Source organism: Mastigoproctus giganteus, chromosome 5 (genome assembly GCF_048544385.1).
Source record: "Mastigoproctus giganteus isolate SK-2022 chromosome 5, ASM4854438v1, whole genome shotgun sequence".
Lineage (NCBI taxonomy): Eukaryota > Metazoa > Arthropoda > Arachnida > Uropygi > Thelyphonidae > Mastigoproctus > Mastigoproctus giganteus.
The window spans coordinates 59,018,602-59,035,508 of record NC_143579.1 but is presented as its reverse complement, the minus strand read 5'-3'; the positions used below and the strand labels follow the sequence as shown (position 1 = coordinate 59,035,508).

Sequence of the window (16,907 nt, the reverse complement as noted above, 5' to 3'; positions counted from 1 at the left end):
CATCTTTGTCATCTTCCCCACCTTCCACCTGTCCTCCAGCAACAAGCTGTTGCAGTTCTTCAGTTGAAAGTTCTTCATGAAACCGAAGCAACTCTTCTAAATCTTCTTCCTTCAATTCCTCAAAGCCAACCTGCTTTGCGAGGGCAACACAATGTGCTTTTAATTTAGGAAGCTCGTTTATAGAATCAAAGCCTTTAAAATCACGAATAAAACCTGGTAAAAGAGGCCGCCAAACACCATGTAAGCATTCTTTTGTCACTTCGTTCCAAGCCTCCACAATTATGTAAATTGCATTCTTTATGTTGAATCACTTACAGAAGTCTTTAACTGTTAGTGCATTTTTGCCCTCTGTTGCTGCTATCAACATCTTAAATGTGTGTCTTGTGTAATAGTGCTTAAAAGCAGCAATTACTCCTTGTTCAAGTGGCTGGATAAGAGATGTGTTAGGGGATTGTTGTTGTTATTTGGTTTTTAAGGAGCTTTAGCAACTAAGGCCATATTGCTCCAGGGATATGCGGTGGTCATTCCCTGACCTTTCCACATCTTCCGTATTTGGTGGTCACAGGCTCGAACCCTGGTCTAATCAAGAAGCGTGTGCTACGTACTGCTGCTCCTGCCCACCTGGCTACAGAGGCGCGTGTTAGGGGGTAAAAACAGGATTTTGATGTTTGGTGACAGTTCGGCAAGGGTTGGAGGGTGACTTGATGCATTGTCTAAAACACTTAAAATCCAAATTTTTCTTTTTATAGTAGCTTCGAAACACATCCTCAAACACATTTAGTAGAATATCAGTGAAGATCTGCCCTGTCATCCACTCTCTTCTGCTGTTCCTAAATTAAACTCCCAGGGTAGACCTTACGATCCCTTTTAAAGCTTGTGGATTGGCTGCATGATAAATAACGACAGGCTTCAGTTTCAAATCACCACTTGCATTTGCTCCTAACATAATGGTTAATCTATCCTTAGCAGCCTTGAAGCCTGGAGCTCGTGCTTCCTCTCTTGCGATATATGTTCATGATGGCATTTTTTCCAATACAGTACGGTTTCATCAAAGTTGAAAATTTGGTCCAGTGTATAGCCCTCTTCTTCAACTAGTTTTTTTCAGTATCGGCGGAAATGCCTTTGCTGCTTCTTCATTTGCACTCCCAGCTTTATCTGATAATTTCACATTATGTAAAGTGTGACGTTTCCTGAAATTACTAAACCAGCCACTACTGGCAGTAAAGGGTGTTTTCAGGTTTCTTGACTCCTTGAGGGTTTCAGCTTTCTGAGGTCTTCAAATATTGCCAATGCTTTTGCTTTTATTGTAAGCAAGCTTGTTCCTGATCTCTTCTTTGTTTGATTTTCTATCCAAACAGATAACAGACGTTCCATCTCTTCCAATTCTTTATGTCTTGATCTAATTGATTTTGTTACACTTTGAGTTGTTCGTGCTATGAAAGTTGCTTTCATTTTTTCTGCATTCCTTCTAATTGTTCTCAGCATTGTCTCATATAGGCCTGTAGCATGCACAATATCACATGTTCTTTCATTCTGCTCAAAGCACACAATTTCACAATTTCATATTTTTCTTCTATCGATATTGCTTTTCTTTTTCTCTCCGAACTTGTAGTATCTTCACCAGAATGCTTCTTTTTCACACTTTTTTCAAGTATTTTACTCATTTTTTCCAAAAAAAGAGCACAAATATAAAAAGAACAAAAATAAGGAGGCAAGCCTGATAGCACAGCACTCAAGTAGCAGCTGAATAAAAAACAAAGTGCCCATGTAGAAACTGAATATACATTGCAGTAAAGGCAGAAACACACTATGCTCACATTTTTACATTTTACTAAACCACATTTCTGGAGATCACTACCATAAAACAATAAAAACAATTTGCAGTTTCCGGTTTATTGGGGGTTCCTGCTAGTGGAATCTGTTAAATGGGTAGTAAAGTTGATCTAATTGCATTTGCGATAATGCCAATAGCTGGAATTCTGTGGGTTTTTATGTTATTATGTGAAATGTGTTTCCCCCTCCATGAAATCTTGAATCATAAAAAGGAAATAAATTTTCAGAATCTTCTCTTCGTTTCTACTGTGTTGTGTTCAGTTGGGGTGATTCCGCTGAGTTTGACTGCCATTTCTTGTAAACACAAAGGTGAATCGCGTATAAGCGAATTTGGTTTGTGTTATATATGACATCATTTCCCTATTTATAAATCGTGTATGATTGAATTCGTGTATAAGGTATATTCGGGTCAAACGGCACCTGGGGTTTCTCCCATCTCCGCGTATGCACATTATATCGGAAACAGAGCACTGTCAAGCCAGAGATTTAAAAGTCTGTGGGTCGTGGGTTGTGTAAGATGTTGTGCCCATTGTTCCTCTGGCTTATTGGCCACCGGGCCCCTATTGGGAACCGACATTGCCCATACCCTACCATGTGGAAGCTAGCCAGGTGTTACCCAGTAAATGATACTCTGGCAGGTCCTGCCACCTACTTTCCTGGGATTTCAGTGGCAAGGACCTAAAAAAAAAAAAAAGGTTGAAGGTCGCAGTTGATTTAGGTAAAATTTCGTTAAAGAATACTGCGTGGGGTTATACGCTGTAGGAGCCTAAAAGGTCGGGCAAAATTTTGTTGTAATTTAAGTTTGGACGTGTGGAACGAATGCTGTGTAAGAGAAAGTATTTGGAGGGGAGGCTAAAGACTGGGGGGGTTGAAGTAGAAAGAAGGGGGGTCGATAGTGAAGGTGACCCCGTTTTTTTTTGTTTTTTTTTTCTAGTGGGGCATGCCCATGCCCCACCAGAGTGAAAATTTGGGGAGGCAAGAAGAGGGGAACCTCTCCTCCTGCCCAGGGGAGTTGGAAGGAAAGATCCCCTCAAGGGAGAGCGGATTGAGAGTCACTAATAAGCCGTCTCTATATCAAGGCCACCATAGTAATCCATGTCCAGTTTTTGTCCATTGGGGGGAGAGACTGAGGAGTCTCATCCGAGTCAATAGTAGTGAGGTTAGGTTTGGAGATAGTCCAGTATTCCGTGGAAAAAACAAGATTCTGTACTTGGGTCCATTGCTGGAGTTTTCGTTGGTGGTGCGGGCCACTTGTTCCTTCAGGAGCAGAGACGTCCTGTCTGTGCCTTCCTTTGGGACAAAGTCTCACCTTTGGTTTCATATTGTGATTTTTAAAATGGTTTATTCTTTAGTCTTTGGAGGAGGGACCAGAGGGAGCCCATCCCTGCATGCTTGACATCAGACGCCAGTAGACGTTTCTCTGTTCCGATGTGCATTCATGGGATCAGGGGTCCCATGTTAGGGTCCTCGTATATGGAGAGTCCTTTGTGTTGGTATTCGCTGTTGGGATTGTGCTCTGTCCTCAGTTCTGATGTACTGTGGTAATATAAGCCAAGATTATGGCGGTGGGAGGGTCCTTCGTCTGTAAAAGAGTTCCTGTGCAAAGTTGGTAAAGGCATTATAGATCTTGCTGGATTCCAAGAGGTCCTTTGGATTAAAGTGTATTTTGGTAATTAATGCACATCTTAGGTCTTCGTAGATTGGGCAAGTATACATTAGGTGTTCCCAGGTCTCTGGGAGCCCGCAGAAGCATAGGGGGTTGTCTGTTAATCTCATTGTTATTAACTTTCCTCTGATGGCCCCATGCTCAGTGAGTAGGTATGAGGACAGTAGGCCCGGGGAAAGCCAGACTGGCATTTCTGGATGAGTTTTTCTGAGGTCTGGAAAGAATTTTTTGGTAATGGCACCTTTGTGCTGTCATTCCAGCATTGCTGCCAGAGGTCATGTAAGTATTCGGTCAAACGTCGGGTTTCCATTTTGTGGTTGTTTGCTGTGTTTAAGGTGAAGTCTCGGAAGGTGGTAGCCTTTCCTCTGGTCAGGTTTGTTAGGATGCCAGACCGCACTACCCCCAGGTACAGGGGGAGAGCCCCCCCCCCCATGGCCTGCAGGGCGTGAGTGCGGACTGTGCAGCAGGCTCGAGAAGTTGTCAGTAATATTATCCTCTGGATAGTTTTTTAGCTTCCGTTGATTGGAGACCATTGTGGTTTTGTTGTACCAGACTGGAGCGGCATATGTAATAGCGGGTAGAAAGACTGTCTTGTAGAATAGACTGAGGGTTCTCCTTTTGAGCCCCCAATCTTTCCTGGTAATCCTGGCAAACAGTGAAGCATAGTTTTTAATTTTCCTCTGCAGGTACTTGAGGTATGGTTTAAAAGTAAGGTTATTATCCAGCAATAGACCCAGGTATTTAAGCTGGGTGTCCATTCGAACTGTTTTATTTTGAATCTTTATCTGTGGTGGTCTATTGGGGTGCAGATATCCTTTTAATAAGACTCAGCGGGTTTTAGCGGCAGAGATTTGTGGGTTGTTCGTGTAGTGTAAACACGGGTTATACAAGGACTGACTGTACCTACATATTATTTGTATTAATATGCTTGTATTCGGTTTTCAAATCAATCCAGTCAACTGTTGTTACATACAAAATCATCGTGTCCAAGTTGTTTAGCAAATTTTTCTGCTTGAGCTTCCAAGATCAGACTGTCTATTGAAAATCCAACACTTCTTTGTGTAGTAAACCATTGAAACAATGCTTCATCGGCGTTTGTAACCTTTTTTTTTTTTTTTGGTTATTTTCTTTTCCTGTTTCGACATGCAAACATGTTTATTCTTCCACAATGTTATTACTGTTGAAGAGGACAAAGAAACTTTTTACACACTTCAACATTTTTTGCACCACATTCTAACTCACGAATAATTTCGACTTTTTCACAAATTGAGAAATGCCTTCTTTTGTAAGTAGACATGTTTCCGAAGGAAGGGTTCGTTTCTAACCAATCCAATTTTATTTAAAATGACAGTAAAGTGATCTGCATACAAAGTTCTTAGAAGTCCTGAAATGCATACAAAATTCTTAGAAGTCCCAAAGTGCATATAAAGTTCTTTGAAATCCTGTTGATAAAATTCTTAGAAGTCCCAAAATAAATTTATGGTTCAGTGAATACAAGATAATCTGTAAATAGGGTAATGCGACAAGCAGAATGCCAATGCATTAATGAATAGCCCCTGTCCCTGAAAGGACAAGGCCATAAACCGGCTGCTAATCTGATGCAATGTGGGCAGTCATAAAAGCTAAGTCACCCTTTTCATTTTTGTCTATTCCAAGAATTGTGTTTTTTTTGACTACCCGAGCAATTAAGAATGTTTGCATAGTTACCAAAATGTGTATGGTATATCCGTATAGTACGCTCATTATAACAGTGAGCGATTGTATGGGAATATGAGTAAATTGAAATCATTATGGCTTTTTGCTCATTACAGCCATGATCTCATTATTTCCGTGCTCGTTATAACCAAGTTTAACTGAGATTCTTTTGTCGTTATTTGTAAAGAAGAGATGCAACACATAACTGCCCTTGTATAGCTAGCTGTTCAACACAGCACTAAACATGCCTATCAAAAAGCGACCATTATATACAACCATTGTGTTTGTTTGTCTTTTCTTCAAATAAAATTGGTTTGTGTTCATTTCAGAAGTACACCAGTGATGATTTTAGACAAAACCAACAACAGAGGATAACTTTCCCTTTAAAAAAAAAGCAGTTGATTAAGCAAAATTTAAATTTAAAAATCGTAAAATCTAAATGGTAATACTTGGTCTAATTTTAACATGAAATTCAAAAATTTCAGCCAAAATATGATAAAAAAGGTCCAGATGACAAACAGCTTAAACTAAAAAATAAGCAATATAGACTGCTGTGCATTTTAAATGAAACATCCTGTATATCTAAAATAATAGCTTCTTGTATAGCACTTTCACATATGTAAGCATATGAGAAAAATTTTTACTCATTGTCTTATGTGTACGTTACACACTATAAACCAATGTACATTCTGAATAAATTTTGTACAAATGGAGGATGCTGCTATCTGTTATTCCACAGGTAGCAGCATCCTTCATTCAAATGAACACCTGGCCTGCCACTATCATATTCCACATCTATCACTGTTCAGGGCTGCTTCTAGTTGCATATTACAGTGCATAATACAATTTAAAAGTTTTTAAATTTTTATGTTCAGAAAATTTTCAGTAGTAAACATATCTTCCCTCCTATATATTTTTATGGAAAAATTTATTTTGGTTGGCACTTTCATTTAACTCAGGTTTTTAAGGACTGCATTAGTCTTAAAAATATAGCTATTGCATTAAAATACTCAAGTAAAATAATTTCAAAAGAGATAATGCACCAATCATATTCCCTCCTAACAGCAATATTAATGAAACCATATAACTTGTTATGGCTGGTCAAAAAATTTCTTTGTACAGTGTTGGGAGAAGGGACCATATTTAAACACACAACAACCCACTAGGCCTTATGCATAAGTACAATTCATTATGTATGATTTGATTTATAAAAGAATGTTTTTATACACAATATGAAAGGATGATATTCAAATAAAGGGCCATACATTTGTATGAAGATTATCTGTATGCAAGTAGTATGTAGCAGATCTTATATGAGTAGCATAATATGCATTTTAAACTATTAGAGATATTATATCATAATGAAATGTGTAATGAAATTGTCAAACAAAGTTGTAAAATTCTAAATCCATAGTTTAGCTGAAACTAAACAAAAAATTGTAAATTCTTTCCTGAAAACTTTCTTTGAGTGGTTTCTAAAAAATTAAGAACTGTACTATGTCCAAAAATTCAAAATATAAGATAATTTTTTAAAAATTATTTAATAGGTATTCAGGACATATTCCCCACTGAAATACAAAGATTCGCTTATTGTTTGTATATGGAAGCCACCTGCCATGTGGAAAGGGCCTTCTACTAAGAGGGAACAGTCTGCATTTGGAAGTAGTACAACTGACTAGAAGTAATAGTTTACATATTCATGTTTATGTAATCATTAAGCACTTAATATTCTAAAATCCTTACATACATATGTACAGTAGCATTTATTTAAATCCTTTACATCAAACTGTAAAAGAGCATTTAGAACTACTTCACTTAATTTAGGATGATTATGGTTTCCTTTTTAATTTTTTTGAATGACCTCGAAAAGCTAAATCACAATCAATTTTTCTTTTATTCCTATTCCGATTTTTCACGTTGGCCTTTTCATAAAAATGAACTCCTATCTTTTTTATCTTCTGTGCTTGTTGTAGCCTTCGTTTCTGAAAAAAAAAAAAATAATAATAAATATGAGTGCATCAAGCTGTATTTGTTCTGTGTTACTTTAGATCAGAAGAACAGAAATTGTTAATTTAGAACAGTAGCCTATAAAAATAAAACATGCTGAACATTAAGATAATAAAAATAATACCATAATGTTATTTAACTGAGGGAGCAAAGAAATCATAAACACAGTGCATTTGTATTTAGTTATTACATTTCCTTCATTTTCTCTTAAAGCAACTGGCCAGGTAGTGTTCATTTCTACACAGTGCATGTGAAAAACGCTAGCAGGTATACAGTCATGGTTTGAAACATGTTTGTATGTTCAGTATTTGATCTGTGAATAATGAATATTTTTTTGGCAATTTCATGAATACTTTCACTGATACTTTCGAAAAGCTCTCTATCCTCTTTGAAATTATGGTGTCAGTTGAAAACATATGTAAAGCCCACCACAGTCTCCATATGCTATTTAAGAAGATAAAATGTTTCACCTGTGGTTTTCCAAATCTTAAAGCAAAATTAACACAAACAGAGTATTCCAACATTCTCAGATACAACAAGATGTGAAAACACATCTTTATAATCAGCTGACAACAGACTACCATAAGCAAGTGAACAATTAACTGCATGGAGGAGACGATAAGACATGTTTAAATATGTATGTTATTATTTATTGCAGTACATTCTGTTGTCTCAACTTACAACAACAAGCATAATCCAGATTTTTTTTTTTTTAACAGACCTCATATACCTTTATTTTTAAAGTTTTTGAATATAGGAATAGCTCCCTTTGTTTCTGTTCTCAGCTTAATCGCAGTAAATCTGTTAATATGATCATTTTTGGTTCTCTAGACCTAACTACATTAAGCAGCTGATAATAATATATAGCCACTTTAAATTTTCCTATTCATTAATATTAATACATGTAACTACTCAGTCAAAACTGTTGAAACTTTATATACCAATACAGCAAAATTAAAATTAATTCATTTCCAGTACAAGTTGATGTCTGACACTATCCTCCCCATCCCCTAATAGAGGTTATTTATGTGAGGTTTTGCTTCCAATGGAAAATTTTTCCTTGCAGAAAAAATTTCCCATTGGAAGCAACAAGGTGTTTAATGATAACTTAAAACCACCATAGGAAGCAGTTTCAATAGCAATGCTCCTGATGGTGTTTCCCTTTGGGTATCTGCAATTTTAACCTTTAAATGCAATTTTTTAAAATTAATATATATTATTAAAATAATCTTTTTATTATCATTGTTATACAGGGTGTTTCAGTTAAACGTTTCAGAACTTCTAAGAGGGGTAGGGTACATCCTGACAACTCGAAATCATATAGCAATGTGGGGTCGGAAATGCTTTCCTGAAGCGGTGTTGTACACAGAAGCACCATAAAGAAAAGAGACCGTAAGTGAGAAATCGTTTTAATAATACATGAAAAGAAGCAAAAGGTACATGGATTAAAGTAAGTGTTCAAAGTTTCTTCCACGGGCTACAATGCACGCCTCACATCTCCGACGCATGGACATCCGAACATTCTGGAATACTCCAGGCGAATTTCGAATTTCTTCGGCAGCTACTGCGATTCTTGCAACCAGCTCCTCAGCATTGTCAACAGGGTTGTCATAAACTAGCGATTTCATATGACCCCAGAAATAAAAATCAAGACATGATAGGTCGGGTGACTGAGCAGGCCAACGCACGGGACCACCACGTCCGATCCACTGTTGACCAAATGTGACATCCAGGTAGTTACGAACATCTCCGCTATAATGGGCAGGGGCTCCATCGTGTTGGAACCACATTGTCTGTTGCGTCGATGCAGAAATCTGTTCATCTCTCAAAAGTTGTGGCAATACTTGCTGTAGAAAGATCAAGTAGATAGGTCCGGTTAGACGACACGGTAACAGGTAAGGTCCGATGAGGTGATCTCCCATAATACCGGCCCATACATTGACCGAAAATCGAATCTGTGCTGCACGACGTCGTATTGCATGCGGGTTCTCGACCGCCCAGATATGGTCGTTATGCGTGTTGAAAATTCCTTCCCTTGTGAAGGATGCCTCATCGGAAAACAACACTTCAGCAGGAAAAAGGGGATTTGTAGCACATTTTCCAAGGTACCACTGTGCGAAAGCAATACGAGGTGCATAATCCTCCGGTTGCTGTGTCTGGACACGCTGCCTGGAGTATTCCAGAATGTTCGGATGTCCATGCGTCGGAGATGTGAGGCGTGCATTGTAGCCCGTGGAAGAAACTTCGAACACTTACTTTAATCCATGTACCTTTTGCTTCTTTTCATGTATTATTAAAACGATTTCTCACTTACGGTTTCTTTTCTTTATGGTGCTTCTGTGTACAACACCGCTTCAGGAAAGCATTTCCGACCCCACATTGCTATATGATTTCGAGTTGTCAGGATGTACCCTACCCCTCTTAGAAGTTCTGAAACGTTTAACTGAAACACCCTGTATATGGCACCAGACACTAAAAGTGCAAAAATTATATTATGCCGCTGTATTAATTAGTTAAGACGTATTACCTTTTAAGTTCCTAATTCTTGAGGAGCCTCCGTAGCCAGGTGGGAAGGAGCAGCAGTGCGTAGCACACGCTTCTTGATTAGACCGGGGTTCGAGCCCGTCACCATCAAATAAAGAGGATGTGGAAAGGTCAAGGAATGACCACCGCACATTCCGGAGCAATATGGCCTTAGTTGCTAATGCTCCTAAAAACCAAAACAACAACAACCTAATTCTTGTTATTCAATTCATGAATTTATAGTTCTCTCAATTTTATTCCTTGAAGATAGTCTATCCTAAAAATGAAAGCTATAACTGCTGCTTTACACTCTTACTAGCTATAAGTTTATTTCTAGGTGAATGTGAATTGACTGAGAATGTGGAGGCATTCTCAGTAACTATACTCCCTTGGTTGGCAAATCACCCTTGAGCCAAATTTAAAATTTTTAAACATGCTCTAGTGATACTGTCTCTATGTGCTTAGTCATACACAGCTTCATTTTGTTATTTGTTACTTTGTTTTTAGGAGCATTGGCAACAAAGGCCATATTGCTCTGAGGATATGCAGTGGTCATTCCCTGACCTTTCCGCATCCTCCGTATTGGGTGGTCACGAGCTCGAACTCTGGTCTAATCAAGAAGCGTGTGCTATGCACTGCTGCTCCCGCCCACCTGGCTACAGAGGCACCCACAGCTTCATAATTTGGAATATAAAAACATATATTTATAGGAACATCAGTGGAAACTTGTGCACCATCTAGTTGCATGTAGCAATAAAGTTCTTCCTCACTGAACAAAATAACAGCATTTTCTCTTGTTTTAGACTGTCCACGACCTTGGCAGTAGAAATGCCTGTGACTATGTCAGAATTATCCTTCCAGTTAGTCTGCTATGGTAATCAAATTCCAAAATGGAAATGAAGGATTTAAAAACGGCTGGTATAATAAATTTGCATATAACATTCTTTAACATATCTAAGAGCACATTTGGTTTTGGTTTTGGTTTTTTTTTTTTTTTTTTTTTTAGGAGCATTAGCAACTAAGGCCATATTGCTCCGGGATATGCGGTGGTCATTCCCTAACCTTTCCGCATCCTCCGTATTTGGTGATGACAGGCTCGAACCCTGGTCTAATCAAGAAGCGTGTGCTATGCACTGCTGCTCCTTCCCACCTGGCTACGGAGGCGCCTCTAAGAGCACACAAACTACCTTCAGATTTACATATATTGATATAACGCTGTAAAGACAAAAGCAAATTGCTTAATTCAAGCCAGAAGAGAGAAACACAGACTTTCTGCAGGAGCGAAGAAACAAGCCTAGAATTATCAGCTTGCTTAGCCTGTCTAGGATTGCTTTCACCAGAGGTTTCCAATTCAGAAGTTCTTTTTCTTGGGAAGGTCATTAATTTGTCTCCTTTAAAAACTTTTTCTGGATTGTGAACTGGATTTGAATATGAGTTAATGGCACTCACTAACTAGTAATCATTTGTATTTTTCAGCTTAGTAATTCTGAAAAGTGCTTATATGGCTTTTTCACTACTTCTAATCTCTTCTTTAGATATAGACTTATCAAAGATTGCCACTCTTCAACCAGTCCAGTTACACATTTAATCAAAGACAGCCAACATGCACACACATGCTCCAAAATCATTTTTACTTCTGTGGCATGCATCAGTTTAATTGATTTAAATCTATCTTTCCTTTTGTTTGTTTGTTATTTGGTTTTTAGGAGCATTAGCAACTAAGGTCATATTGTTCCGGGGATATGCGGTGGTCATTCCCTGACCTTTCTACATCCTCCGTATTTGGTGGTCATGGACTGGAACCCCGGTCTAATCAAGAAGCATGTGCTACGCACTGTTGCTCCTGCACACCTGGCTACGATCTTTCCTTTTAGCACTTCATTCTAGATAGCGTAAGATCTAGATCTAGATAGCGTTATAACGTAAGATCACTCATCGGTGAAGACAGGATATCAGAGCTGGAAAAGGAATTAGAAAATGTGAATTTGAATATCATCGGTTTGGCTGAAACAAGAAGAAGAAATGAATCACTTATAAGGTTATCAAGTGGAAATCTGCTGTACACCAATGGAAACAGTGAAAGGAGTGAAGGTGGAGTTGGGTTTCTGGTCCATAAAGATTTTAAAAACAACATTTTGGAATTCAAAAGTACATCACCAAGGGTGTCAAGACTAATACTCAAGATTTCTAAGAGGTACAAGCTAAAGGTTATAATGATTTATGCACCAACATCGAGCCATGATGATGAAGAGGTTGAAGAAATGTACACCGAAATTTAGAGTCTTCTAGATGAGCAGAAAACCCACTACACTATTATTATGGGGGACTTCAATGCTAAGGTTGGAAAAAGGCAAAACAGCGCAGAAAGAGGAACTATAGGAAATTTTGAATTGGTGAAAGAATAATGAAAGAGATGAAAGACTTGTGGAATTTGCAGAATCTCAAGGATCGTCAGTGATGAATACTTTTTTCAAGAAAAGGGTGAGCAGAAAGTGGACATGGAAGAGTCCAAATGGATTAACAACTAATGAAATCAACTTCATCCTCACTAACAGAAGATATATTGTGAATGATGTTACCATCCTGAATAAGGTAAATGTTGGAAGTGATCACAGAATGGTAAGATGTACACTTGATATAGATGTAGGAAAAGAAAGGAAAAAACTGACTCGAGTAAATAATACAAAGATCTTTGAGATAACAGAAGAGGAGAAAAAGCAGAATGTACTGGAACTTAAGAACAAGTTTGAGCTTCTGCAGACTGCTCAGGACCAAGATATCGACGAGGAATATTACAACTTTCTGAAAGTGATAAAGCCCAAGAAACCTATAGGGAAAAAGAAATCCAAAGAAGAAAAAAATTAGTCAAGAAACACTTGTCAAGATGAACCGAAGACGACAAATGAAGAGCAAGAAAAACACTGACGGGGAGAAAATTTATTATTCTGAATTATACAAAGCCATTAGAAAGAGACTCAGAGAGGACATAAGAAGATTTAACACAAGAAAAGTAGAACAAGCATTAAGGGAAAACAAAGGATTTAAATCAGCAGCCATGAGCAGTAATACAGAAAGACAAAGGCGCCTCCGTAGCCAGGTGGGAAGGAGCAGCAGTGCGTAGCTCACGCTTCTTGATTAGACCGGGGTTCGAGCCCGTCACCACCAAATACGGAGGATGCAGAAAGGTCAGGGAATGACCACCGCATATCCCCGGAGCAATATGGCCTTAGTTCCTAATGCTCCTAAAAACGAAATAAGAAACAAACAAACAGAAAGAAAATGATACTGAAACTGAAGAATAGCAATGGTGTACTTATAAACAGCAGAGAGGGCATGATTCAAATAGCAGAAGACTACTATAGAGAATTATACAAGGAGGGAGGGAATGATGCCAGCAGTGGGGAAGATGGATTGCAAAGTAGCAACACATACAACATACCCGATATTCTTTCTGATGAATATCGGAACATGCATTGAAGAAAATGAAGAATCAGAAAGCCCCGGGGAAGATGAAGTTACTGTAGAGTAGTTAAATTTGGAAGGAAGAGACATAACACAAAAACTGGCAAGGCACTTCACAAAGTGCATTAGAAAAGGTGTAAAGCCTAAGCAGTGGAATAATGCAATCATAGTTTTGCTGCATAAAAAAGGAGATAAATCAGAAATTGGAAATTATAGACCAATTAGCTTGTTATCCCACAACTACAAGTTGTTCACAAGGGTCATTACTAACAGATTAGAAAGAATACTTGATGAGAATCAACCGAAAGAGCAAGCTGGCTTTAGGACAGGATTCTCGACTATGGATCACCTTTACGTAATATCACAGCTAATGGAGAAAGCAAATGAATATAAAACACCATTATGCCTGGCATTTGTGGACTATGAAAAGGCATTTGACTCCATACAGCATAAGGCAATGTTTCGGGCACTGGAAAGACAAGGCATAGATACCCCATATATTATGATTTTGAAGAAAATATATGAGAGTGCTACCTCCTTTAATTAGACTAGACAAAGACAGTAGGAAATTTAAAATCGAGAAAGGAGTTCAACAAGGAGACACAATATCTCTGAAGCTGTTTATCGCTGCCCTTGAGGAAGCTTTCAGAAGATTAGACTGGTCGCAGAAAAGAGTCAATGTGAACGGAGAGTACCTAAACCATTTACGATTTGCAGATGACATTATCGTCATAATCCACGATCCCAAAGAATTAGAGGAAAATCTTAATCAGTTATGCACAGTTAGTAAGGATTTTGGACTAAAGATGAATATGGCTAAAACAAAAGTAATGATGAACAAGTATGCCACAGAAAGGGAAATAATGATTGAAGGAGCAGTAATTGAAAAGGTGGAGTCATATACTTATCTGGGACAAGTTATTAGCTGTAATAATGATAAATGGCTGGAAGTCAAGAGAAGAATAAATTTTGGATGGATAGCATTCAGGAAATATAGTCACATACTGAAGAGCAATATCCCAGTTTGTCTGGAACGTAAAATAATGAACCAATGTATACTCCCCATCATGACTTATGGAAAGATTGGTTTGGTTTTTTTTTTAGGAGCATTAGCAACTAAGGCCATATTGCTCCGAGATATGCGGTGGTCATTCCCTGACCTTTCCGCATCCTCCGTATTTGGTGGTGACGGGCTCGAACCCCGGTCTAATCAAGAAGCGTGTGCTACACACTGCTGCTCCTTCCCACCTGGCTACGGAGGTGCCCCATGACTTATGGAAGTGAAACTTGGGCACTCACCAAAAGAATGGAAGAGAAGCTGAGAACTACACAGCGAAGAATGGAACGAATTATATTGGGAATCAGACTGTTAGATAAGAAGAGAAACACATGGATTAGGCAGCAAACTCAAGTAAAGGACATTCTTATCAAAACTAAAGAACTAAAATGGTCTTGGGCAGGACACATAGCTCGAAGACATGATGACAGATGGACTAAAAAAATAACAGAATGGTACCCAAGAGGAGCTAGAAGAAAACCTGGAAGACAAAGGCGGAGATGGATAGATGAAATTCATGAGTTTGTGTGTAGTAAATGGATGGCCAGTGCTCAAAACAGAAGGAACTGGAAAGTTGCTGGAGAGGCCTTCATCCTGCAGTGGATTGAAAATGGCTGACGATGATGATGATCTAGATAGTAGTATATGTCCAACAAATATTCATCCACTTTCACATGAAGGCATGCAACTTCCTTTTCAGCACACAAACTAACAAGGTGACAAAGACAGCTTATTATCACCAAGTGCTCAATCTCCTCTTTTTTAATATCCTTGATACTTCACTTTTTAGGCCTTCTATAATAGGTGCATTATCAGCACTAAAAGTCAGATTGTTTTTTTGAAGAAATCCCACATGCTTTCAGGTTGTTGAAAAGAAAATGCCCAATATTGTGTTGTACCTTGTAGAATCACCTTAAAATGCTGGCACTAGGGCTCACAATACCGGTCAAAATCTTAATACCGGTATTTCGGTATTTTTAATTGATGAAACCAGGATACTGGTATTAATACCGGTATTCCAAAAAAAGAAAAACATTTTTCGCAATAAATTTTAATGAAACTTAGGTGCAATAAAGTAAGGAAAAAACAAGTAATTACTTGAATTCATGTTTTAAATCAAACATTTATTACAATAATAAATATTGTAGCAAAAATTATTAAACATAAAGTTATTCTAAAAACAAAAAAATAAGTATCCACACTACCTGTCTGAATAAAGTGAGCTCTTAAAGAAATTCAATAATGTTATCGTTTAAACTGGATCTAATTTTGATACATATTTAATTAGCAGCAGAAAACGTTCTTTTGGGTTCTGTGTTGGTTGGTGCTTTGTACTGAGATAGTCATAGACGAGTTGCAGTTTAACCCCCCCCCATTCCCTCATCTTCAAAAAATCTTATTTCCTTTGTATCAAAAATAAAAAATATTTCCTTTTTGACTTTTTTATGGCACTATATCCTTTTTGACTTTTTATGGAATCCCACATGCCTTCTTTCTTTTAACGAAAGAAAGGGACTGACAGTTCAGCTTAGTGAGGAAACCAAAACTAAGTTGTGGGGGGGGGGGTTATTTATTTATTAATTTTTATTTCCTTGTACCTTAGTACCGCCGTCAGTGGCCATTGTTATGATATTCGTACAGCAGCTCCCCATAAGCTACCTGACTGCATTAAAAAAATTAGAATTTCCGGGAGTTGAGGGATATTCCCCCCACACACATGAGTATATATATTATATATCGTATATATATATTATATGTGAGCTGTCAGTTTCTCAAGAACAATGACACAAATATAAAACAAAAGTCATTATCATACAAATCTACTTACAATACATAATTGGTGTTCATTTATATTTAATCTATTCATTTTTCTCATTTAATCTGTTAATACATGCTATCATTTCCATAAAATTTCTCTCAATTAACAATCTCAACTCTCTCTGCAGCTTCAAACACTAAACTAACTGAATCTTAATCACTTTCTCATATTTCTGTTAATCACCAATATCAATTCTCTTCACAACAGCAATCCATAAGTCGCTAACTTAATGCTAACAATTCCATGTAATCTCTTTTAATTTAGCAATATCAATTTTCTTTACAACTTCAACCAACAAACCAACTCAATACTAAACATTTCCTTATTTCTTCAACTTTACTCTAAAATAATCTCCCACTTTATCTAAGTACCATTTCCAAAACAACACAGTTCAGAGGACTTACTTTCTTTCTCTTTCACGGTGGGATTCCTTTGTGCGGGTTCCTTCCATGGAGTGCGGTGATCTTCTCTTTCTCTCTCTCTGTGCCTGCTTAGTTGAACTCTGCATCTCTGCTGTATAGCTCTTCTAGTACTGTCTTATTTCGGGATTTCAAGAACAGTTCTCTGTTAATACTGAAGGAAATTACAATAGCAGCAGTAGTAGAAATTAGGGCACTATCTGACTGGCTTGTTATTCAACATCCAGATTAACTTCTAGCACAGGAACATGCTCGGCAGAACCCTTCACTATACAGCTGGACACTCCCAGAACAGGATCAGAACTGAACCAAGAACTACCACTGGAAGTCTGCAACCCCTCTGAACAACAACCACAAACCCCCTCTTTGGTGCGAGTACCTTATTTATTTCCTTCTCATTTATTTATTTATTGAATTGATTGCAAG

The 16,907-nt window shown here is 37.8% G+C and overlaps 1 protein-coding gene across 1 annotated transcript in view; it reads right to left on the bottom strand.

Annotated features, from left to right (window-relative positions):
* Positions 1–7,023: 7,023 nt before the first annotated feature.
* The window catches only part of Ns2 (nucleostemin 2), a 119,589-nt gene continuing 109,705 nt past the window's right edge, over positions 7,024–16,907 (bottom strand). The window contains exon 16 of the mRNA XM_090374563.1: positions 7,024–7,176. Within this exon, the coding sequence (XP_090230689.1) occupies positions 7,024–7,176 (153 nt within the window). The remainder of the gene's footprint in view (positions 7,177–16,907) is intronic.